The sequence below is a fragment of the Lactuca virosa genome, chromosome 9 (genome assembly GCF_052849685.1).
Source record: "Lactuca virosa cultivar CGN04683 chromosome 9, Lactuca_virosa_CGN04683_v6, whole genome shotgun sequence".
In the NCBI taxonomy this organism is placed as follows: domain Eukaryota; kingdom Viridiplantae; phylum Streptophyta; class Magnoliopsida; order Asterales; family Asteraceae; genus Lactuca; species Lactuca virosa.
This window is the reverse complement of record NC_136434.1, coordinates 96,161,800-96,187,270: the sequence shown is the minus strand read 5'-3', so window position 1 is coordinate 96,187,270 and position 25,471 is coordinate 96,161,800. Positions and strand designations below refer to the sequence as shown.

The following is a 25,471-nucleotide window of genomic DNA, read 5'->3' as shown; positions in this document are numbered from 1 at the left end:
TTTCAAGAAAAGGGCAAAAAATCTCTAATAACTACAACAATATTTTCTTTACTTGATTATCGATTTCGGATTCTTCAATATCTCTTATCATTTCTTGCATAAACCCCATCTGGGTTCCTCACAGATTTCCATTTCACAGCCTAAACAAAACGCTTAAAATACAAAACATATACATATATACATAAATACTTGAATTTCTATAGAATCACATTTTTCGTCGTCTCCACAGAAATCTTACCACCAACTGATACAACAATCTGATCGGTTTCTCTTTCACTACTTCAATCGCTTTGATTGTAGAGATAACAGATCATCACTTGTTACCCGTTGTTCCTTTCTTCTGTTCTTCTGTTGTTCCCCTAATTTCTACCAAATTTGTTTCAAAATCGAAGCTTTTCGATTTGTGGGGTGCAATCAAATCGGGTCTTGGATCATCGGGTACACCCCACCAAAGATCTTTCAAATAATCGAAGTATTTGATCTTTGTGGATTTTTTATTTTTCGAGTTTGGTGGAGGCGAGGCGGTTACAATGGCAGCTTCGAAATCTGCTGCACGAATGGATTACTGGAGGGAGTATTTTAAGAGCTCAAATGGCGATATATTTGAAACCATCGAGAAAGCAATCATCGTTGCTGCTTCGGATTACTCAAACGAGTTTCGGATTAGGAGAGATGGCATTGCTGAAACTTTGTTCTCTTGTAAATTGATTAAGTGTTCTGGATGTGATAAGGTGGAATTAGGTTTGCCTGGAGACCAAGAACAGCAAGACCTTAATGTGGGTAACCATCAAATTAACAATTACGATTATGGAGTCGCCGAAGCTTTGACCGATGAAATCGAAGAGGAATCCTTGATTTTTGGTGAGGTTATGAGGATTAAAGAGATTGTCGACAACAATCAAGATGAGGTACTTCACATTCGTTGATTTTAATTCTAACTTGTTTTTGAACAAATCGAGTTCTTGGATTTGTGCTTTATGTTCATTGTCTATCATTTTTCTTTGCTAGTCTGAATCGGTGTTGTACAACTCATTGAGAAAGCTTCAGCTGATGAATCTATCGGTGGAAACTCTCAAGGTTCGGATACAACATCTATCAAAGACTTGTTCTTCCTTGTTCTTATAATTTATGAATTTATAAATACATAGTTCTATCTTCTTTAATATATTCAAGACTTCAATTGATTGATTTATGGATGCCACTGAACTTCAGGCAACTGAGATTGGAAAATCTGTCAATGTTGTTCGAAAGCATGCATCAAAGGATGTTCGTGATATTGCAAAGACACTCATAGAGTATGAATCTCTCTTACTTTACTCGAGACTTATTAAATTTAAGTAAAATAACGGTTAGTCGTGAATAATCAATGTGACTTGATTCGAGCATAAGATTGATTCATCCTCTTGAAATGGAATACTAATTTGTCCACATGATTATATGCTCGTTTCATTTCTAGCAACCCCGTGTGTTGTTCTTGTTCATAGATGTACTTTCATTCGTTTGAAACGAAAAGTCGATTTTACCCTTGGAGTTACACGTGCATGACAAAATGGTTTTTAAAATGCAGAGAGTGGAAGGTTATGGTGGACGAATGGGTGGTTGCTATCGAAAAACCGACAGGTATTTGATTCAGGAAACAAAATCTTGATTTAATGTTGAGTATTTGCATCAGTAATTTGATTAATTGTTTTGTTACAATGAATAGTGGTTTCTGAAGCTACACCCGAGTCTTTGAATCCTTCTGTTCTTGATGAAGAAGTAGAAGGAGAAGAAGAAGAAGGCCTCCCATCTCCTCCTCTTGATGATCTTGCATTCTTTTACCCTCACTCGTCATTAGAGCTATCCGAGGTATGCATTAAATTCAAATTTCCCATATTTTCTAAAAGAACGATATTTTTTTAATGCTTTTGCAGTCGTATTCTGACTTTTATTGTTTTTTGGCCGTGTGTGCGCGAAGTTCTTTGATGGCATGGACGATTATGGAAGTGAGTTGACTTTATCAAAACTTTAATTTTATTTTATTTTTCAATTTGGTCAGTTAGGCGTCATCCATGTTACACAGGAGAGGACATGACAGAACATAACAAGTTGTACTGATTATCAAAAATAGTCCTAGAAAGCTTGTCCTGTCAGTCTGTCTGTCTGTCTTACTCATCATCTTCCATTGTTACAGATCTTGGAAACAGTACGGGATACAACAAGAACCGTAACGATATTAGAACCGAGAAACAAAATGTACCAAAATCAAAACACCAAAAACCATCAAACGTCCCAATTACAGTTCGTAAGAACGAGTTCAAATCTGAAGATTTAACAAAGATGAAGAAGAAACAACCAACTGTTGTGAAACCGGTCAAACCTTCAGTTCCAGAGTCCGCTCCAGGAACACGGGTCAAACCAAACCCGGAAAGGAAGATGCAAACCGTTCCAAAGAGACCTCAACAAAGCGTGAGTCATTGATTAATGCAATAAAATTCTCTGTGGGACCATATCTAGAAAAAGTGATATAATACAGGGGCCAAAACTGTAACTTACTCGCTGTTTTTGTAATTTGATGAACAGAACCAAAGGGTATCTGGCGAGGCAACCACTCAAGATAAATTTGAAACGGCAAAGAGAAAGCTCCAGGAACGGTATCAACAAGCGGAAAATGGTTTGTGTTCTTTCTTTGATTAGGTCCCATTTTTTAAGAACAAGTTGTACTGTGTTTGGTGTGCATTAGACAAAAATTGCAACTTTTTTCTTCCACCTAAAAAAGTGTTGACTCACTCTCTATCTCTCGTCATGTAAAAGGACATAAATGCCCTTCTCATTGATGAGCTTTTTTGTTTTGAACAGCGAAAAGGCAGCGAACGATACAAGTGATGGAGTTGCGGGACCTACCGAAGCCAAAGAACGGTTTTCCAGTAAGAAATCAGCAGAATGTTAGGCCCGGAAGCAACCACAACAGACATCGGTGATGAAATGAAGAGTGGTAGAAAGTGTTTTTTGATTTTATAGCTTAAAGTTTTAAACAAAACAAAAGATAGATTCTTCGAGTTCAAACACAATAAAAATGCATTTTATGAGTCGATCGATTGAACAGCCACAGCCGTAGGATCTGAATCTTTTCAACAATGGTTTATAGGTTTGAGATCTGTTTTAAAATAGATTATCGGTTTATGTTCAAGGTTTTTCCAAAAATCCTTCTGTTAACTTAAATTTTCAAAATTAGAAGGTTGAAATACATTGTTTTGAGTTTATATATATATATATATATATATATATATATATATATATATATATATATATATTTTCAACTTAAAAGAAAGAGAAATTAAATGGGTTGGAGGATTTGTAGGAGAAAAAATAATAGGATAGGAGGATATTTAATTTCTCTAATACAAATTGGAGTATGTATCTAGTTTTAGACCAAGTCAATACCAAATTGCATTTTCTTAGAAGTAGAGGCGGTGTTAAACAATAATACTTTTTTTTTTTGTTAAATAGAATTCCTACCAAATTAACAGAATTGACTATTGAGACAAAACTCTTGGTCAAGTTGTTTGACTGTGTGTAGCGTGTGGACCACCACTCCAGAAAGAAAACCCCACGTGCTTTTTGTGACTACATACATTCTCTATTTTTCTATGTTTATCTTCTTATGGTCCCTCTATGTTTATGTTTATCTTCTTATGGTCCAATCAACACTCATGACTGAGGACTTAATTAATAGATGGCCTATCCACTCAAAAAAATTAAAATAAATATATATATTTTTTTCAAAATTACAAAATGCCTTTAATTTGGCACAATGATTCTCTCAATGATATCTATTATAAAAAAAAAAATTCATTTGCTATTTATTCTACGAAACGTCTATATTTTCTTACTATGACCACTTGATTCCCGGCATGAAATCCCTTTAATTTGTCCGACTTATGGGTCTTTTCAAGAATAAAATGAAACCAAGTGATATACTAGTATACAGCAAAAAAGACGAAAGGGGGAATATCAAATTCACTTCATAACTATTAAGAATTTAAATTTAGGAAAAAAAACATAACATTTCATAAAATTATTTGTGAAACATAATTAAAAAAAAAAAGCACTAACATAATTCCAAAAAACAGTCAAGATTCACCTGGAACGCAAAAAAAATACAACATAATGCCCCTTCATTCGGCATGGACTACATGTTTTCCGTATTTTATCATCTCCAATAAATGAAATACGATCATGGTTGGGTGGCCGACCAGCTTAATGTTTGTACATCACTGGTGGCTAAATGTGTTGGCTTTCGATTTTTTCATAACAATTATGAGTACAATAGGTGAAGTAAAACTGACTGAAATTGAATAGCTTTCCAACCAAATCAACCATTGAATCATATAAGATGACTAATCAATAATAGGGTTTGCAATCGAATTACTTGTAGTTATGGTGATATGCAATCAACCATTGAATCACATAAGGGGATACAATCCATGACAAATGCAAAGTAACCACATGGACAAAAAAAAGGTTAACACTGAAATTGGCCAATAATCTGTATCATTGTCCCCACCGACTTGTTAGCAGATACACCGTACAATAAATTACCAACTTAACACAACTTTAAATTTTTGTTATGAATTTGCTCTAAATTTTTGTACAATTTGCCCCAACTTTTTACAAAATTGTTTGTAAATGTTTTTTAATTAAAATTTAGTTCTTTTTACAATTTTTTTTTTACAAAAGTACTTTTTTTTGCAATTTTTTCCACACTTAGTTTCTTTCTTTCTTTCTTTTTTTTCATTTTTTAGAACAAATATTAAAAAAAAAGGTTTTTACAAGTTTATATTTATGAAAAGGGAAATCTCCAGAAAAGTCCTAATATTTTACCCTAATTTACGAAAAAATCTCAAACTAAAATTTGTTTACGAAAAAATATGAATTACCGGTAAAAACGACGATTTGATCAATTTTCCCAGTTTACCGGTTTCATCACTTACCTGGTTCCATTAAAGTCTCATTATTTTACCTTAATTTACGAATAAGTCCTCAATTAAAATTTAGCGATGACTTGGCCATTTTCTCCCAGTAACATACATTTTACAAATTTCATTGTTGACCTGGACGCCTAGTTTTTAAATGAGCTGATGAGATGAATATGTTGGGTTATATAATGTTATGTTTACCATAAAACATCATATCCTGATGTATTGTATATTTTTTGGAATATAAAATGCATCCAACGAAAACTGCAATAATTAAATAAACTAGTAAAAACTTAGTCATTTTTTAAGTTTATAAGAAATTTTAAATTATCTATCTAATCTTATGTAACCCGGTATATCCATCTCATCAGACATCAACTCATTTCCTAACTTCTTTTTCCCATTTTACCGGTTTCATTGCTGACCTGGATACATAGTCATAAATGAGTTGATAAGATGAATATCAAATTTTACGATAAACGTAGCATTATATAACTCATCATATCTATCTTATCAGCTCGTTTAATGACTAGACGTTCAGGTCAGCAATGAAACCGGTAAAATGTATGTTACATGTTGAAAATTGTCAAATTATCACTAAATTTAATTTGGAACTTATTCATAAATTATGGTAAAATAATGAGACTTTAATAAAACCATATAAGTAATGAAACCGGTAAAAATGGGTCAAATCATTATTTTTACCGGTAATTGATTCTTTTTCGTAAACACATTTTAGTTTATGATTTTTTTCATAAATTAGGGTAAAATATTAAGACTTTTTTGGAGATTTCCCTTTATGAAAATAAAAATATAAAAAGTTAGAAAATAAATATGTATAAACGAATTTGTGAAAAAACACCAAGTTGTAATATTAGACAAAAAAAAAATCTTTAAAATACATGCATAAAAATGAATATGTGCGAGGATATTGAAAAAATTGTAAAAAAATAATGTTTGGGCCAAATTCAAAATAAAAATTTTAATTTGGATAATTACTGTGAAAAAAATTCATAACTTGTTGTCTTGTTGTACCTATAGCAAGTCATAAGGACGGATTAAAGACAATTTTCATTGTTGGTTACATTTTAATTTAATAAAGTGTATAAATTGGTGTTTTAGAAATGTTAGGAAGTAAAGCGGATAAAACAGGAAACCAAAAGCACACAAGACATAGTATTCACGTAATTCGGTCAAGGTAACTCATGTCTACGAGCAGCAGGGGAGTATTCTTTATTTATGAGCTCTCAAACAGAGGTTATAAATACAATTCAAAAAAGCTTCACCTACTCACTATAATTCAAGACACAAACAAATGACTAGCATACACCCCTATTTATAAACTAAAGACCAAACCTAAAACCCTAATGGGCCAAGCCCATTAATCCATAGGCCAATGAAAGGTGTCAAACAATCACATTCTGCTATGTAGTCGCTTCTGAAACCCTTATCCTTCAGCTACTTTGCCTGAGCATCGGCAATACACATGATGGAGCATCATGAACCAAGATGTCTCATTAGGAATGCTAATGACGCATCATATGATGGAGCATCGTCCATCATGATGGCACACTCTCCATCAAAATGGTGCATCATGCCATTTGGGTCATCCACCTTGAGCATCCGAGCATCCTCGAATAATCTTAAACATCCTAGTGTACCTTGTATCATAAGTGGTTCATCAAGGGATACCATGGCTCATCAGGAATGTATGTGGCGCACCCTTACACCAAGATGGCGAATCAAGCTTGAGGATGATGTATCTTGTGCAAGAGGTGGTGCACCCTCTTCAAGAGTGGCACATCAGGTTTCCAAGGTGGCGCATCCTCATCATGGATGGCACACTTTCTTCCCAATTGACGCATCCACTCTCTAGATGGTACATCTTCATCATGGAGCATCATCAGATATCCTTTTCCCTTCTCATGTGTTCCATTCATTTCTTAGGTGTTTCGTTCCTTTCTTAGATGCTCCATTCCTTTCTCACATGCTCCATTCCCTTCTTAGATGCTCCATTGAACTCCAAGTGCTCCACTGAACTCAAATGCTTCATGAGAATCATTCAAATGCTCAAGTCATATTTAACAATAAATAACTGAAGTTGTTCGTTGGCTAAATTCATTCTTAACCCGACAAGAAATGCGAAAACTGAAGGATAACTCAATTCGTAGTTTTTGGTTAACTACATGGAGGATTTATGTAGTTCATGTTTAGTTAAAATTTTAAAAAGATAAGTCATCCCTACAAAAAAGAAACAACGGTGCCCTAATTAAGTGAAACAAATCGGATTATAACCTTATGTGTAATTGAAATGACAATTTTTGGAGAGATTTAAGTTAAAAAGATCATACCAAATATATGTTACAAACAAAACCATACTAAAATAAAAGTAAATGAACATAACTTAGTAAACATAGTCAACATAATCTTTAAGAAGGACAATAAGATCTACCCCATGAATATTTATTTAGACCAAATACCAAGTCAATCAACTATATGATTATCATATTATTTCTACACATAATAATTATTGCAATATATATTATTGGATACGTAAAGTATTTAAACAAAGATGGATAATATTCTGTTGGCATTTATGTAAATGGTATTTAGAAATGCGAAAGTCAAATAATAAGTCATTATTGATAACTAGAAAGTTGGCCTTTCAATAATCTGGAAAGGTAATGAGCCATGTCTTGTTTTTATTTTTAATTATTATTATTATTATTATTTAACATCATACTCCTTGTTTGCAACTTGCAAGCACCATGCATTCTTCTTCAGTGCATGTGCCTCATCGTTTATCATTTCTCTCATCCTTTTCTCAATTAATATTATACATTCATGTATGTTTGTTGTAATATAATATTTGGATCAACGCCTCAAAAGGGATGAAAAGTATTGGTTTTGAAGTATATATAATATCAATACTCAAAACAAACAACATTAATAAAATCTTGTAAATATGGCATAACTCTATTTTGAAACAAAGAAAACAAAACAAGATAAGACTATCTAATCCATTGTTTGAAGAGGAGGTGGTGTAATTTCTACTATATTTGCATGAGGATCGATGTTGAGAGATCTTTCACGGATTTCCCTATACTCTTGACACACCGCACATAAGTGACAGCAAAGATGTGTTACAAAGTCCCCACATGGAGCTTCCTGAATTTTCGAAAACAAAAACCCGAGTCATTGTCATGAGAAACCACTTGGAAATTGTTTTAGGGAAAAAAAAAAACACAACATACTTTTAACATTTACCATTTACCCCCTGAACTATTATTTTTTGATGATTAATAAATCAAAAACTAAATCGATAAATTGGTGCCAAAAATAATTTGAAATAAGAATGTTGTAATAATTTTTTTTTTGAAAAGTACATTGCTATTTCTGTAATAAGAGAAAGTGTGAAAAAAATATATATATTTCTGTATTGCATACCTGCAGATTAAACTTTGCACGTAGTGCTTTGCGGTATCCACAGGCATAGCATGAAGTAAAGCATCCAGGAAAGGCTAGAATCAAGCCTCCAGTTATGAAGCAGCAAAAGGTATTGATGACGCCACACATGATGAAATGTGTTGTACATGGTCCCATGAAACTGTTGGATTCTAGAAACTCTGCATTCTTTCCAAAAAGAAAGCAAGGGCATACACTACCAACAATGCCTATCCCACAAAACAAATCAAACCAATAACCAAGGGCAAAACGGTCAATCACTCTCATTCAAACCAATATGAACATTGTAGACTTTTCAAAGTAGAATGTTGTAATAGGAAGAAATGAAAGTAGGTTGCTATTTCTGGCATAATATAGTTATCAACTTGTAAAAATAGAATGCAAATAGGGAAGAAGTTAGCTTACAGCTCTGAAGATCATCAAAACAAGCACATATTCCAGAGGACCACTCAAGTGGGACATCATTCTTTTTGGGAGATGGAGGTTGATCATTGGTTGAAAGTATACTTGTCTCTAGATCTGATGGTTCATGATCAGACTGGCCCAGGGGAATATAACGGGGTGGTATGTACCCAATCTGCTCCTTCATTTTCTTATTCACTTTTCTTCAGTTAAGAAGCAAGCATTTCATAACAAAAACCCTACAATGTCATAACAGATAGTTAAAGCTAAGCTAAGCATACACACAGCACTATAATAAGAAAAGAATTATGACACTGATCAGTGATGGATCCAGGATTTTCAACCAGAGTATGCCAGACACTTCAACTCCATCAAAACTGATAGTTACAACTCAATGTAGCAAAGGCTCATCCTAAAGACTATCTCTTGTAGCAATTTCATTCAATATCATATAATCACATTCAAAATGCACATCCAAACAACCCTTAAAGGTTAGGTATCAGATAAATAGATAATCAATTTGGTTTCATATACGGGAGATTAAAAGAACAGGGGCTGTTTTCTTGATTAGATGATTCTTCATCTTCTAAACAACACTTAAGGTATTAGAAATTATCGAATTTGTTATCAGAATAACCGAAAGCTCCATCAAAGATCATAGCAAATTCATGCAACAAACACATATTCATATGGTCTATCTTGACCCGAAGAAGCAGAATATGCCCGATTAGTGTAGGGTTAGAGCAGAAGGCTCCATGAGTCGAACTATTTGCCATCAGGATACAATTTAATAGGGTTTATTCGATCAAACACTACTATGTACATTTTCCTTTTTCATCTAATGAAAAAATCAAGTTTTATGAGGAATCGGTAACGTAAAAACTTGCCTGAAATGATGAGCTCCTGCGTTAGTTTTGATTGTTGTTAAAAGCCATCGACCTCACAAGCAGTCGGGACTCGGCAGTCGGTAGTGTGAGAGCTCAGAATAACATTACCGGAGGGACACGGAATACGGAATATTTGGGGAATTTTGTGATTTTGTTCAGGTCTTTAAAATTGGACTGGACTTTGAAATTTTGGCCCACAATGGAATGCTTGTCTCGACTATCAATTTTTGTCTTTAGAAAATAGCAATCGGTTATTGAAGCCTTGAAGGTATTATAAATAAGTTTATACATAAATTATGTACATATAAAATAAAAAAGGACTAAATATGAATAAAAGTAACTTTTGTTACCTCATAATTTATTGTCCCTTCTTAATATTTTATTTTAACTTTAATAAAAAAATCTATTAATTTGTAAAATATTTATTTTTATACAATTTTATTTTGTAAATCTATCTTTAATAAAAAAATAATTAAACATTAAATTGTCGTAATTAGAATAAATGAAAATTATTTTAATGGTCATTCAAACATTATCTTCATTTGGAAGTTCAATTTTATTTTTTTTTCAAATTTTAACAAGAATGTCAAGTGGATATAAATTCACATTTAATTGCTTAATTGTTTTTAATCGATATAAGACGATGATTAAAAAAGGACTTATGAAATACTTTTTTACAAATATTTATAACACGCAAAAAATAAATGTTTATAAATTGATTATCAAAATAATTTTCCTTATTTTTTGTTATAACATTTATAAATATTTATTTTTATAATTCTTTTTTAGTATAACTCAAAAATCTATGCAAGTGTTTAATGTACATACCCACTTGACATTTTTGTCTTGAATGATGGAAAAAATTGAAGATCCAAATGAAGTGAAGTTATAAATTTTTTTAATAAAATTAAAATGAAGGATTAAAATTGGATAATGAATTATGAGGTAATAAAATTTTACTTTTGTTCATATATAGTTTATGGTACTCAAAAAACACATATGACATGCAATAACCAGTTCAAAAAAAATAAGTTAGCATATAAAAAAAATAACTAAATATGAATAAAACCAAAAATTAATTATCCTTGCAAGTTATTTTCCCTTTAAAATTTTATTACCACACTAATGTTATTTCCTCTTAAACCAATCAACTTTCATCAATAAAAAAGCTTTTTAAGACTATTTTTTATAATCACAACGAAAAAAAAAACATTTATATTTTTTGCGCACACAAAAAATAAAGTCCCTCGTTCCATCTTTTTAGTTGGACAAAAATAACACCTTTTACAACCATGATTTTTTTTAGTTGATCAATGAACTATAAAGAAGCAGCAACTTTTCCAAAACTTGAGCAAGAAAAACTATAAAATGTTGACCGCCGGTTTTCTCTAGTCGACGGCAATCTTACATAGATGATTTTATTTAAGCATTGTAAAGCTCAAGGACCAAAATTCTACAACATAAGAGAAGAGAAGATGTAATGTAAAATAAAAAGGGTAGAAATTTTAAGAAAAGTAATACAAGCAACCAAGAAGCAGCTTATAAGCCAAGCCATAGTATAGTTGACTTGTGACATTTACTTGCAGTTACATCTCATCTCACCTGACCTAGAGTTGAGTTTTAACAACAGCATTTAACTGAACTGAACAGAACATTCATGTCTAAGATTCCTATTAATATACAAAACCGGTTCACTGGCGGGGCACAGGCGGTGGCGGTGCCGGCTGATGCCCTTGCCCGTAAAATCCAATACCTGGCGGCCGGTAGTATCCACCACCATTCGTTGGTGGTGGCTGAGATGGGTTCTGCTGCTGCTGCTGTTGTTGTTGCTGGTGGTGGCCAGGCCTCATCAACCCCATTGCAATATGTGACGGCAAAGGGGGTGGCGGTGGCAGGCTGCTGGAACCATACACATACGGCGGCATCATTAATCCAGAGGACTGAACAAATTGATTCGCCGGAGAACTCATGGACGATGGCGGCAGTGGTGGTGGTGGTGGGAATGGTGTTTGGTTGTTGGAGAAATAACCGGAATCGGAATTGGAATTGGTCAAATCGGAGACGGGCATTGGTTTTTCAAGCTTCTGTCGTTTTTCCGGTGAGAATAGGGATAATCCGGGGGAATTAAAGGCGGCAGCCTCCTCGGCAACTAGAGAAGAGAGGGCGGAGGCAAGCATCTGTGCGGAGGAGGTGGAGGCGGCAAGCTTGGCGGCGACGGCAGCTGCGGCAGCTTTCTTGTTGTCTTCTTCTGTGACATGGGTGGTGGTTCCGTAAGAAGACATGGATTCAGTTGTGAGTTCAGGTGGTGGTGGTTGGTTTTGGGTTGGAGGAAGAGAAGGTGATACCAACTTCTTCCTTAAATTTACAGCATCATCAATTTGATGTCGAGCAACCTGCAAGAGCATCGGATACAAATGTCCACCATAAATAAATAAATAGGTAAACATGTTTAGGGAATAAAATAAATAATGACACACAAATCCACCTCCTAATGTATTTAAACACCTTTGCTAGAAATAAATAGTTGCTATATCATATATATATATATATATATATATATATATATATATATATATATATGATTACAAGGGTGAAAGTCATAGTTCATTGCTATTTTGTGTCTTGGAATTTTATGACACAATTAAAGTAATTATGATATATTTTATGGGGAGGAATCCGTAGATATATAAAGGGGAATCAAGACCTTTTATGGTTTCAACTTTCATCGGCTCAAGAAGAGGATAAGAGAAGCCATGGAGTATTTTTGTGCAAAAAATGATCACTGAAACTGAAAGAAGATTTTTGGACTTGAAGCATGAAGATTTCTGGAAATTGTTGGTGAATCATCAAGAATCAAACGATACAATGATGCTGGTGGTTTGTGGGCATAGATTTGTATCAATTTGATACATATGCATTGCATTTTTTATTCAGAGAAAACTGCTAATTTAGTTCCTGTGGTTTGCTGTTTTTTGTGGTTTTGGTCTCTCTGGTTCCAAAATTAAGACAAGATCTTGGGAATCAATGATTTGATATGAGACAAGATATTATGAAGAACCCATAAAATATTAAAGGGAAAATGTAATAAAATAAACAAGGGGTGGTCTCATTCATCTGTTTGGTTAGATTTTGCAATTGTTGGGGGCTTAGTGTTTTTATTATTACTTGATTAGTATCCTTTTATCATTATCAACTTATGATTAGTGTTTTATTATTATTATTAACCTCTTTACTCATAAGGATTAAAGATTGCTTGCTGTTAGTTTAAGGACACCTTCACTATAAATAGGTCATTAGAATCCAAGATTAGTGCGAGGCAGTAACTAAGTTTAGGCACTATCTTATATTTTTCTTTTGTTTAGTGATTTTAATTAAGAATCTAGTCTCCTTCTCATATTGTCTTTGAGATGAGTTTAATATCTTCATGTATTTTTATAAATATTTTTTATCAACAAGGTAATAAAAATATGGAATTTTTCGTTGTCATTTGGTGATTTATTTTGTTTAAAATAAATGGTGAAAAAAAAATCATTTCCAAACACACCCAACAAGGGGTGTTTGACACTCATATCACTTTAATATTAATAATAATAATAACAACAACAATACAATAGCAATAAAAATAATAAGAGTAATAACAATAAATTTTATAGCATGGATAAAAAGGGGGGAGAGAGAGAGATACTTGCAACTGGCTCTGAATAACATCTAGCTTCAATTCCTGAAACAGATTACAACAATAAACATAATCATGTACAGCAATTGTAATAATCACAATGAGTTTTTTAATTTTAACATTCTACTTTACAAATTTTAAACTAGCACCAAGGTTGTAGGTTTTAGGTTTTCAGTTTTGAATTTTGATATGAGATGCGCTAATATTGTAATAACCTTTGATTTTTTAACTTAACAGTCTCTTCTGTAAATACAAGTCTTATTTACCAAATGTAAGTAAGTGATTCAACATTAAGTTTTTAGGAGCATGGAATTAATATGCAATCATACTTGATCCTGGAGTGCTTGTTTAAGCTGGGAAATCAATGAGGTTCTGGTCCTTTCAGCAGTTTCAAGTTGGGTGACACATTCTTCAAGTACATTTTCTTGCTCCTGTATCTCTTCTACCAATGAAGGTCCTAGTGCAACTCCTGAAAACAAAAAACATAGTTATAAATAAATAAAAGAACAATACACCAATCATGTCTACAGCCATGTTTGTCATGTGACAGGTTGTACTGTCCTTTTTGTCCACTCCCACCCAAAAAGATTGAACACAATGGGATTTCAAATGTGCAAAAGATTCTTAAATTCTATAGCAACTTATCTAGAGAAACAAACATATATATATATATATATATATATATATATTTATTACCTTGAGTTTCAATATCTCTCTCCAAATTTCCAAAACGGCGAACAGCAGCTTCACAGTTGTTTAAGGCGGTATCTTCCATGCCACTCTCATCATGTACCGCATGCATAGCAGTCATTATCTTTTCTGGGATATCCCCCACAGCCAATTTCTGCAACATTTTACCAATATTATTAAATACTCGTATCAATTATCAAATCAACCCAAACAGATGTTACAATATCTATATATAAGAAAGGAAGCGAAATCTGGTACTCACAAGTCTCAATGAGTTGGCATCCCTTTTCACTATCTTGATGGGGTTACAAGTAGAAGTCTTTCCATTGGTAGTCAATGGAGTGGGAGGACTTTTACCAAGCATTTCATCTTTCAAATTCTGACCACGGGATCCAAAAACCTTCCTTTCATCCCATATGTCAACCTTTTAAAGTAATCGTATGGAACCAACATCATTCAAATTGTAATGGAATATATCATCATTCAAACGTTGAACCAACATACAGGGTCAAGAAATAGAACTAATCTTAGGCTTTTTACAAGTAGAATGGTAATCTTGGAAGCTAAACCCAAGTAAAATGGTTAAAAGTATCTGTCACTCTAAATATTATGGACATAAATCCTCAAACATACATATATGCCTTCACAACATCATGAGTCGATACTCCAAAAGATGACAACCAACAAGTAGCATAATTATGTTCTACAAACATTTATATTTTATAGTTATACAGCAAGAGCAGATAGGATTTCATCAGTTTCATTGAATGACTCAATCCTTGAGACTACCTATCATACAGAAAAACTCCTTTGTCAATCCCTACTAGTACTTCAAAGAAATGAACAACCCCTAAGCTTCTTCGAACTCACAGATTAGAGATTACCCCCTAAGTCCCTAACCTTAATGAATTTGATAATTTATCCAAACAAAGTTCATGAAAAATGCATATTCCAGCAGGATTTCAGGTGTTTGGTTTGCCGGATTCTGTGGATTTGACCGGAGTTGGAATTCAACTCCATTCCAATCCTGCATTTGGTTGCAAATCAGTGCGGAATTGAATTCCAACCTCCTTCACCCATGAATTTCAACATTCCATCTTAAAAACCATGACATGTAAATTTCTACTCCTGTTGATGTGGAAGAACCATAAGTTAAAGATTGTCAATTTGGAAATGACTAGAAAAATGTCTCCTGGTGAAATAATGACTTATTTTTCTACAATTATATTGATTATTTCTAACTTTCAAATTTTACTTCAAGTACTGTTTGGCTTTAATGTACAGTCGATCTTATTTTTAATTTTCCTTTACGAACATCTGTTAATATATCTTTCTGTAAAAGTTCACAAAATTTTAAAACAAACAGATAAAAATATTCAAACAAGCTCAGATTCAATATTTTAATATAAAGAAACAGATACAGATACATATGAATCAGGCAATCGAAAGGATTTAGGGTCAAGAAAATGTGTTCTAAACCTTAGCAACGAATTGATGGTTAAACCCAAAAGTATAATATATATTCATTGAATAAAGAAACATGAAGAACTGAATATGAAGTATATTATGCTTCTGCTATAATTCATCGATGCAATTAAACCTACAAGCTAGAAAGAAAATTAAGATAGGCTATTAAAAGAAATTACCAGTCTTGATGCTGCTTTCTTCCCATTTGCATCACCATGTTCATTAACATGCTTGAGGGCTGAAGGCATGACCTTCCAAAATTCACTCACAAACTCACTGCCCTTCCGCCTACTATTTTGCAAAATGTCATTGGCTAAATACAGAAAAGCAACATGTTGCTCTTTCTGAGCAGATTTGAATGATTTATGCCATATTCCAACAATCTGTTTGGCTTTCTTCCTCTGTGACATACACAAATGGGATAGTGCTAATCTAGGATTAAGGAAAAGCATAGGCTTGACTAGAATTTCTCCATAACTTATAAGCAATTATTGTTTTAAATATATGGCTACAAAATTATATTTTTATTACAACTACAAACTATTTTTTTGTAAAACAAAAAGAGATTATGGATTATTAAAATACACTTTGATTTAAGCTACATATTTAAGCAACCCATTTGACCCCTTAGAGATAACGTATAACCCAAATCAATCCATGCACCTATAAATGGGTCAGAACACCACCTCCAAGCGCACATTTTATGTATGTGTGTGTGTGTGTATATATATACATACATATATATATATATATATATATATATATATATATATATATATATATGTAGTGACAAACATATAACATACAAAGGTACACAATAATATAAGTGTGCATGTAAACGTTAAAGTGATGTTATTGCAATATATTCTTCCATTTCGATAGAGATAATAATGTAAGACGAAGCAAATTGATGGACTTAAGAGCCGAAATGACAACATGAGTCAATTTTAAAAGAATAATAGACTTCAAGATAATTTTTTTTTTAAAAAAAAGAAATAAAAGAAAAAGCCAAGTCTTTGAAAGTTTGAAGACATTGGAAAAACAGGCCTGAACACTAGGTATGCATATTGAATCTACATAATGAAAGAAAAATATAAATTTTAAAAAGAAACCGTTTTTTTTTCAAATGTGTAAAACAAGATTACAAGCCATCACATATTTGTCGACAAATTACAAAAAGCATGAAGGGTTCTTTTCCTGCCAAAAAAAGGATACATTCTATACTTTGTTGAGAACTGTTGAGTTTAGACAGCTTGTCTGCCAGCATTTGTCCATCAAAAACATCATCACTCATCCTGCCAGCTATGTAAAACTAGATTCAAGAATCCCTGTAAATCATAAGTTTGTAATTAATATCATATGTAAAATCAAACAACTCAAAAAGACAGCACTGGAACAAGATTCTAAAGGAATTGAAAAAGATTTCGCAAAGAATGGAATGGAATTCAATGAATTCCATTTCCTTGTAATTTTCTGTGTGGTTTGTAAATATAACTCTGGAACTGGACTATAAATAGTGACAAATGAAATGTCTGGATTACTCTTCTTGAACTTTTTGTAACTTCTTGCTTAATTTATATGTATAAATTATTAAACTCTTCTTCCAAATAATATGCTTTTTACAACCAGAACATTTCTAACCTTAGCTACCTTTTAAGAGCCTCCACTGATCTACTCCACAACTTTCTACAACAAAGATAACTTCCAATTATCTAGATTCCCCCACTAAAATATATGTTGCAAAAACATAACAATGACAATATCAGAGTATCAGACAATGTCCCCTTTTAAACTGTTGAACATAACGTTGCATTAGAAAGTCTCCTAAGAGAAAATACCTACTACAAGTTCCAAGCATACTCTCCTAGTTTAATTGCACTTATAAGGGCTCTTAATATTATAACTAGCTCTACTATATCTCATTCAAAAAATGGCTTTTAGTATCATTTAAATGGGTTATTATGGACTGATGGGACATACATACTATACAAATATTAAAGCATTCTGGCATCATCCCACACTAAATATAGAATTCTACTAAATAACTTTTCTTAGTGGTACAGCTCATACAATATCTTTTCTTTCTTTTGTACAATTTCTAGAACCAGAAATGTTCCTATTTTTAGTGGAAGCAAGTATGTTTACATCATTTTCAATAGTTGAGTTTGTATCTTGTGTTTAAGATTTTTGGGAGAGAAAATAATAAAAAAATCAACATTTATGTTTGCTCTAAAAGCATCATTCAATAGTGTTTTCCTTTAAGAACTGATCACTGAACCATAAATACATGTCAGTTTATTCATCTCTAAGAACTACTATACATCTTACACTTGTTGACATAGCTACAATCTCCAAAATCTTCTATACACTCCAGTGGTTGCCATAGCTACAATATGATTCTACCACTCAAAGAATTCATGTAGTAGTTTGACAATAAAAACTGTAATTTGATCATATTACTCTCATGTTTTATTCGGATTCTATGCTAAGAAGACATATACGTATAACTTCCATATAGTGTTTATTCAGACTCATATGCGGTCAAAGAGCCCTGCAACATATAGTTGAAGATCATGTGTAGAACTTTCAACCAAAAGGATGACACCCCATTCATGTTAATATGTTATGAAGTCTCTACTTCCTTAACTAATTATTTCATTCAATCAGGATAATAAAAAGACCTCAAGAATATTAAGTATTGTCCTTCTTGGACCACAACTACCAGTCTAATTGGAAATCTTGTTCTTAAACTGATTACTTGATAGACTTCGTCTGGATCATGTCAATCACAACAGTAAATCCAGTTTTAAACTGTTTCTTTACAGTTTCGGAAATATTTCATCGTTTCCAACTACTAATAACTTCAAATCAATTCTAATGGATTCTTTGTGAAAATAAACGCTCATATATAACACTAGACATCTTAAAAGGTTGGATTCGTATAAATTTAACCAAAATCTGTGTTGTGTATGATTCGTGAACTAAAAAACACATTTACAGTACAATAAAGAAATGAAGTACCAGACTATGAGCTTCAGGAAGAGCGCCTCCCCTAAACCACAAGCAGATCAATTTGACTGTTTCGGCTGTGCGCGTGTGCTCGAGAAGATGATGCAAGAGCGAGCGATATCATGAGAGGGAAAAGGACGTACCAGATAAAGATGAGCTTCGTCAATGGTAAGGTGGAGACAACATAACCTGAGTTAGGGCTTCAAACGAAGGGCAAATATCGGGAAAACCCCAAAGATTCATTTAAAATCGCCCCTATGCTCCCAACATATACAATGGGTTTATTTGCAATATTTGACAAATCACAAATAAATAAAAAGTCATTATATTTTAGATAGTTTTGAGGTTTAATTAATACCATTTTAATTTATTTCAAATAAATAATAGGCAAAATTACATTAATGATCCCTTATTTCCTCCCTTATGTCAAAACTAAAGGATATTGTCTATAATATTATTATTTTCATTCAAATATTACATCTAGTTTCTTTCTAGTTTTTTTTATACTATATTTCGGTCCATGTGATATGATTTGTATTGTTTGTCCAACATCGTTAATAACCCCTCGTGTGCATTTTACATGAGGGTATTTTCTCTTTTTACAATCTCTCATATTAGAACGGTCGTATTTTTGGCTTTATGTATTTTGTTCCAACCGAACATCTCTCTCTCTCTCTCTCTCTCTCTCTCTCTCTCTCTCTCTCTCTCTCTCTCTCTCTCTCTCTCTCTCTCTCTCTCTCATGTTTCCATCGAAGTTTTAAATTTGGAATTTTACCGTTATGGAGCTAAAACGGTGGTTAAAACTTCGTGAACTACGTTAAATTCAGGATGGCGTTTATTTATATGTCCTATTAACTAAGCATCCACTCCTTTATCTTCTCTATCTTTTTATTTTTAACCTAATTTCTCTTTGTTATATAACATAAATAATAGGGATCACAGTGCATATTTATTAGATGGTTTGATTCATCTATGTGTGACCATTCTTTGTTTGTGGTCTTTTGAGGTCCAAACTAACCTCGAAGAAAAAGTTAGTCTTTTAGGAGAGTGGATTTGAAGGTCGGAACTCTAATGCTTCTATTTAACTATGACTTATGATGGTTTTTTTCTAATTTTTTTTCTTTTTTTGTTTATAGCTTCGGTGTGAGTTGTCCCTTTTGATCGAACCCGCCAAAAAACAAATAAATAAATAAAGTTTTGATTGTCGGGAGAGTTGCATCGAATACATCTTCATCCGAGGAGGAGGCTTCGTCGTCCGGCTCCTCATAAATGATGTTAGGATGGGTCGACCCATCCTCAGAGTCCTAAAAAACAAAAACGAGGGAACATAATCACTTTCTTTCAGTGACATATCTAATCTGAATAGGATTTTCAGAGTTGTCATGACCATTCACATCCATTTCAGTAGGCAAGAAGGGGACACGGAAGCTATCGTTTCTAGAATGCGAGCAAGCTAGCTTGCTGGCTCTAAAATAGTGGTTTGGCGGCAAAGAAAGAGGCATTCAGGAAGCGACTAGTCGCTTCTAGTGAAGCTTCTAGAAGGTCGACCACTACATAGAGAGATCCATATACCAGAGTGATAGCGAAGCCTAGAGAGGCGGAAGCAGTAGCTTCTAGGGCGAAGCCAAGCCACTAGTTGAGTGGCCAAGGAGGCCTACTATGAGTTCGTTGACCACGTAAGGGTGATCCATCTTGATGATGAATTCCACGATAACAAGAAAAAGAATTTAATCGTTCGATGTCTGCTCGTTCTCCCTTCTTCAATTCCCAATGAACAACATGATCTTGACCTATCATTTGTTCAATTTGGTCGATCCGATACTTAGTTAATTCTTTTATCTTTATGTTCCTACTGATACCTAATCGATAACGAACTAAAATGGCTTTTTTAGGCCCAATTCCATCTATTTTTGTTGAGACAATTCTGACTTGTTCATCAGTAGCTGATCTAGCTCCTGAAATATATATCATTCTTGATCCTTCTTTTTACCGGTCTTCTCAGCCGGAATAAAAAAAGATTATTAGCTCTACTCCTACTCCTTCTCCTTTAGGATAGGATCGTCGTTGGTCCTTTTTTGCACTAAAAAACTAGTCAGAACAACTAAATGTCTATGTACGAAATTTACGAAACATGGATAAGAAAGCAGGCGGGATAAAAAAAGAACGACGTATAGTGAGAAAGCTCACCCCTGCCTTTAGACAATAAAGTCTTCTTTTACATCCCATCCCTAGACAAATCAATAGGAAATGCTACAAGCCATTGTTGTTCTTTTGACGATAAACCACTCCGATACAACAAGATAAAGCGACCTCTACACTTCGTCCCCGGTGCGTAGGGCCGATCCCTGTGTGCTAGAGGGAGGACCAGAAAGTTTGTGTTAAGCATATAGTTGGTTCTTGTCTTGTTTAGGCATTTGGTGCCATCTCTTTGTGAGTAGAATGATTAAGTACTGGAAAAGTCAAGTCAGTTCCTCCCACCTAGGTCCCCGACTTTGCTTTCTTGTCCAGCTTGAGTTCCAAGGACAAAAGCCTTTTTCTGATTGGCTAGTTGGTTTTCATCTGCCGGAAGAACACCAAATAAGCGTCTTCACTGAGCCATTTTAATAGTCAATACCCGAAAGGTTCACTTTTGTTGTAACCTGAAGATTTCTGAGTTTAATTTTCTTATTTGTTTCCTTATTTAGGTTGGAGTGGTATTATCGCTTTATTTGTTTTGTTATAGGGCTGAGCCGGCCCTAGTTTTTTAGTATAAATATTTCTTTCCTGTTCTTTTAGTATCAGATCAATATTATGAATAAAATAATGGAGCATTTTCTCTCAATCTCTCTGGTGTCCTACTAAATCATCAGTAGGGTTGCATTGCAGGAATTAATATGGTATCAGAGAGGAGCTCGATCCAGACCTAATCGAGTGTCGTCCTTCAAAACAGGTTGGTTAGATTATCCTTAAACCAACGATCTCTCTTATCATCCCATTCTTGGGTGGGTTATTCCAAACCAATTTCTTCCTTCTTCTTTTTTTTGCAACCCTGGTGTGAGGATTCTTTCACGCCTCTGTCATCATGAATAATACTTCAATCAAATTCGGAAATATACCCACTGCCCTGGTCAGTGAAGATGTCAATTCCGACTCATCATCTGCAAACTCATCCCAAATTCCACCAACTTTGAATCCTGATTACATCTCCTTACCCACAACATATAAACTGAATGGTCATAACTACAACCTTTGGTCTTACTCGGTTTCAATCTTCATTGGAGGAAAAGGAAAAGAAGATTACTTGTCCATAAACCTAGTCCAACCTGATGATAAAAGTCCAGAACATAAAAAATGGAAGACAGAGAACAATATGGTTATGTCCTGGCTCTTGAACTCTATGACTCCTGAAATAGGAGAACAATCTATGTTTTACAAGATAGCATCAGAAATTTGGGAAGCAGCTCGTGACACATTCTCAAATCAAGATAACACTTCAGCTCTATTTGAAATCAAGGGAATTCTCCATGATCTCCGTCAAGGAGAGTCAACTGTGACGAGTTATTTCACCGCATTAAACCGTTATTGGCAGCAAATCGATGTCCTTGATGTTGTTACTTGGAGCTGCCCGATAGATGGAAAACAATACAAGCGGTTGGTTGAGACCGAAAGGATTTATAAATTACTTCTTGGACTCAACCAGGAACTTGATGAAGTCCGAGGAAGGATTCTTGGTACTAAACCTATGCCCAACCTCAGGGAAGTGTTCTCAGAAGTCCGACGTGAAGAAAGCCGAAGAAGAGTAATGCTTGGAAATATTGGCAACATCGCAAATGAGGGATTTGATCTCGCAACTCGTGCTCCATCTAGTATGAAATTTCAAGTGAGCCCTGGAATGTCTCAGAAGAAGAATAGTCGGCCTTGGTGTGATCATTGCAAAAAAACTGGTCACACCAAAGAAACCTGTTGGAAAATTCATGGAAAACCATCTGACTGGAAACCCAGTTCTCGTGTAAATGTAGCGGCTAGTAACAACCCAGGAAGTGTTTAGCAAAGAACAAATTGAAGCTCTCCGGAAGATGTTGCAAATCACATCCCATGAAAACAAAGGGATTGCTACTGTGGCTCAACAAGGTGGAGTCTCATCTGCATTTGTAACAAATGCATTTGCAGAAAAACCATGGGTTGTTGATTGTGGTGCTACTGATCACATGACTGGGGATCAGAATGTATTCACCGACTTTCAGCCGGTACCTAATGGAAGAACAATACGAGTTGCTACAGGAGAAGACTCGAAAGTAGAGGGCATTGGTACAGTTGTCATATCCAAGAATATAACATTGAAATGTGTGTTATATGTCCCCAGTCTTGACTTCAATTTGTTATCCCCCATTAAATTAATGAGGAATCTTAATTGCATTACTATCTTAACCCCATTTATATGTATGTTTCAGGCCTTGAGTTCGGGAAAGATGATTGGCAGTGCTAAAGTATGCGATGAGCTCTACCACCTTGAAGCCAAGAAGTCAAAAAACATTTGTTCTCATCAGTGTTTCATGTTTCTGGTTAAAATAATGTGATGCTATGGCATCATAGGTTAGGTCATCCAAATTTTCGTTATTTAAAGAAGTTGTTTCCCCATTTAATGAATAAAAATCCGAATGATTACAATTGTGAAGTGTGTCAAATATCCAAACATGTTAGACATTCTTATTCTCCACTTCCGTACAAACCTTCTCATCCTTTCTACTTAATCTATAGTGATGTTTGGGGACCCTCCAGAGTGAAAAATATCTCTGGTGTGAGATGGTTTGTTACCTTTATCGATGACGATACTCGTGTTACATGGGTATTTTTGATGAAAGACAAATCTGAGGTTGGGCCGATCTTCCAACGTTTTCATCAAATGATACAAAACCAATTCGCCACAAAAATTCAAGTGCTTAAATATGATAATGCAAAAGAATACTTTCATTATGAGTTGGGAAACTACCTTACTCAACAGGGAATTGTTCATCGCACATCATGCGTTGATACCCCTCAACAGAATGGAGTAGCAGAAAGAAAAAATAGACACCTACTTGAAGTAACTCGTTCATTACTATTATCCAGTTCTGTTCCGAATTATTTTTGGGGTGAAGCCGTTTTAATTGCAGCATACCTTATTAATAGGATGCCTTCTCAAGTCATTGACTTCAAAACGCCACACCAATCTCTACAATCTAGTTTCCTTCACATTCGGATTTTGTCCCAGGTACAACTTAAAATATTTGTTTGTACCTCATTCGTTCATAATCATCAGCCAAACCGTAACAAGCTAGATCCTAGGTCATTCAAATGTGTCTTTCTAGGATATTCCCCGAACCAGCAAGGTTATAAGTGCTACTCCCCGTCCACCAGAAAATTCTATCATTCCATGGATGTCACATTCTTTGAAGATAAACCTTACTACTCCAAAACTGATATTCAGGGGAGAAATTTGAGAAATATCAATTTTTGGACTATCCTACTTTATACCATTCCGACCCAATAGTGATACCAGTCCAAGTAGATTCTAACAGTGCAAATCCGGGTATTCAAACTCCACCAACTGATGGAACTTCAAATAAAGATGCTCAAAAAGACTACATAGTCTACACTAGAAGGCCGAGACAGCATACTAAGGTGGTAGAGCAAGTCACCACTGAAGCACACAACCATGAATCATCTCCGAATTCACCAAGTAATACTCAATCTAATGATTCCACTTCTTACATTTCCCCAAATGAGTCGGATGATTTAAATATTCCAGTTGCTTTACGGAAAGGGAAGAGAATTTGTACTATGCATCCAATAAGTAACTTTGTGTCATATGACAAACTCTCACCAAAGTACAAAGCATTTGCTCTTTCAGTTTCAGAAATTCAAGTTCCTAGGAACTTTCAAGAAGCAATCTCAAAAAAGGAATGGGCAAATGCAGTCTGTGAAGAAGTGAATGCCCTTCAGAAAAGCAAAACATGGGAATACACTAATCTTCCACCAGGAAAGAAAACCGTGGGGTGCAAATGGGTATTTGCTGTCAAATACAACTCTGATGGTAGTGTAAACAGATTTAAAGCAAGGCTGGTCGCTAAAGGCTTTACACAGTCTTACGGGATCGACTACGCGAAAACTTTTGCTCCCGTGTCAAAACTAAATTCCATTCGTGTATTACTCTCTCTTGCTGTAAATCTTGACTGGTCATTGCATCAACTCGATGTAAGGAACGCGTTCTTAAATGGGGAACTAGAGGGAGAAGTTTACATGGATGTTCCACCTGGTCTCGAATCTCCGGAAAACAAAGGAATGGTGTGCAAACTTCAAAAATCTCTTTATGGTCTAAAGCAATCGCCACGAGCATGGTTTGAAAAACTGACTCAAGTGGTTAAGCGATACGGATTCATTCAGGGGCAAACCGACCACACGATGTTCACTAAAAACTCTCATGATGGGAGAGTTGCAATCATGATTGTTTACGTGGACGATATCATTATAACCGGAGACTACTCAGAGCAAGTTAAAGAACTGAAACTTGTTTTAGGACAAGAATTCGAAATAAAAGATTTGGGCCAGCTTAAATACTTTCTTGGTATGGAAATTGCCAGATCAAGAAAAGGCATTTCTGTATCACAAAGAAAGTACACTCTTGATCTCTTGAAAGAAACCGAATTGTTGGGTTGCAAACCAAAAAGTGTGCCAATGGAACCAGGAATAAAACTTCGAACAAAAGCCGAAGACGAACCTGTTAATAAAGGAAGAAATCAAAGATTGGTGGGTAAGTTGATCTATCTTGCACATACAAGATGTGACATTGGGTTTGCTGTGGGTATGGTGAGTAGATTCATGAATGCTCCCACAACTAGGCATATGGAAGCTGTTTTTCAAATTCTGCACAACTTAAAAAAAATCCAGGATATGGTCTA

General features: G+C 34.4%; 4 protein-coding genes across 8 annotated transcripts; 2 read left to right on the top strand and 2 right to left on the bottom strand.

Annotated features, from left to right (window-relative positions):
• LOC145138395 (putative mediator of RNA polymerase II transcription subunit 26b) lies at positions 1-3,071 on the top strand. Its single transcript, XM_079072489.1, has 9 exons — positions 1-908; positions 1,009-1,077; positions 1,213-1,295; positions 1,568-1,620; positions 1,706-1,848; positions 1,958-1,985; positions 2,174-2,448; positions 2,563-2,653; positions 2,839-3,071. The coding sequence occupies exons 1-9, from the start codon at positions 531-533 to the stop codon at positions 2,958-2,960; spliced, it is 1,242 nt and encodes a 413-aa protein (XP_078928615.1). The 5' UTR covers positions 1-530; the 3' UTR covers positions 2,961-3,071.
• Positions 3,072-7,850: 4,779 nt separating this feature from the next.
• Positions 7,851-9,834, bottom strand: LOC145135959 (PLAC8 family protein). The gene is made up of 4 exons (XM_079070175.1): positions 9,713-9,834; positions 8,829-9,064; positions 8,406-8,632; positions 7,851-8,126 (listed from the first exon to the last, which is right to left on the bottom strand). Exons 2-4 carry the CDS (start codon positions 9,010-9,012, stop codon positions 7,974-7,976), a joined length of 564 nt encoding a protein of 187 aa, XP_078926301.1. The 5' UTR covers positions 9,013-9,064; positions 9,713-9,834; the 3' UTR covers positions 7,851-7,973.
• A 1,356-nt stretch (positions 9,835-11,190) lies between these two features.
• LOC145136644 (uncharacterized) lies at positions 11,191-18,827 on the bottom strand. Of its 5 annotated transcripts, none has more exons than XM_079070760.1 (9): positions 18,567-18,804; positions 17,187-17,231; positions 16,761-16,873; positions 15,725-15,972; positions 14,341-14,502; positions 14,085-14,232; positions 13,718-13,857; positions 13,398-13,433; positions 11,191-12,105 (listed from the first exon to the last, which is right to left on the bottom strand). In XM_079070760.1, exons 3-9 carry the CDS (start codon positions 16,837-16,839, stop codon positions 11,404-11,406), a joined length of 1,515 nt encoding a protein of 504 aa, XP_078926886.1. In that variant the 5' UTR covers positions 16,840-16,873; positions 17,187-17,231; positions 18,567-18,804; the 3' UTR covers positions 11,191-11,403. The 5 variants fall into 5 exon arrangements, with proteins under 5 accessions (XP_078926886.1, XP_078926887.1, XP_078926888.1 ...); XM_079070761.1 differs by lacking the exon at positions 17,187-17,231 and having other exon boundaries at positions 18,567-18,597; positions 18,698-18,800; XM_079070762.1 differs by having other exon boundaries at positions 18,698-18,785.
• Positions 18,828-21,615: 2,788 nt separating this feature from the next.
• On the top strand, positions 21,616-22,581 carry LOC145139576 (uncharacterized). Its single transcript, XM_079073354.1, has one exon. The coding sequence runs from the start codon at positions 21,616-21,618 to the stop codon at positions 22,579-22,581; it is 966 nt and encodes a 321-aa protein (XP_078929480.1).
• The last annotated feature ends 2,890 nt before the right edge of the window (positions 22,582-25,471 follow it).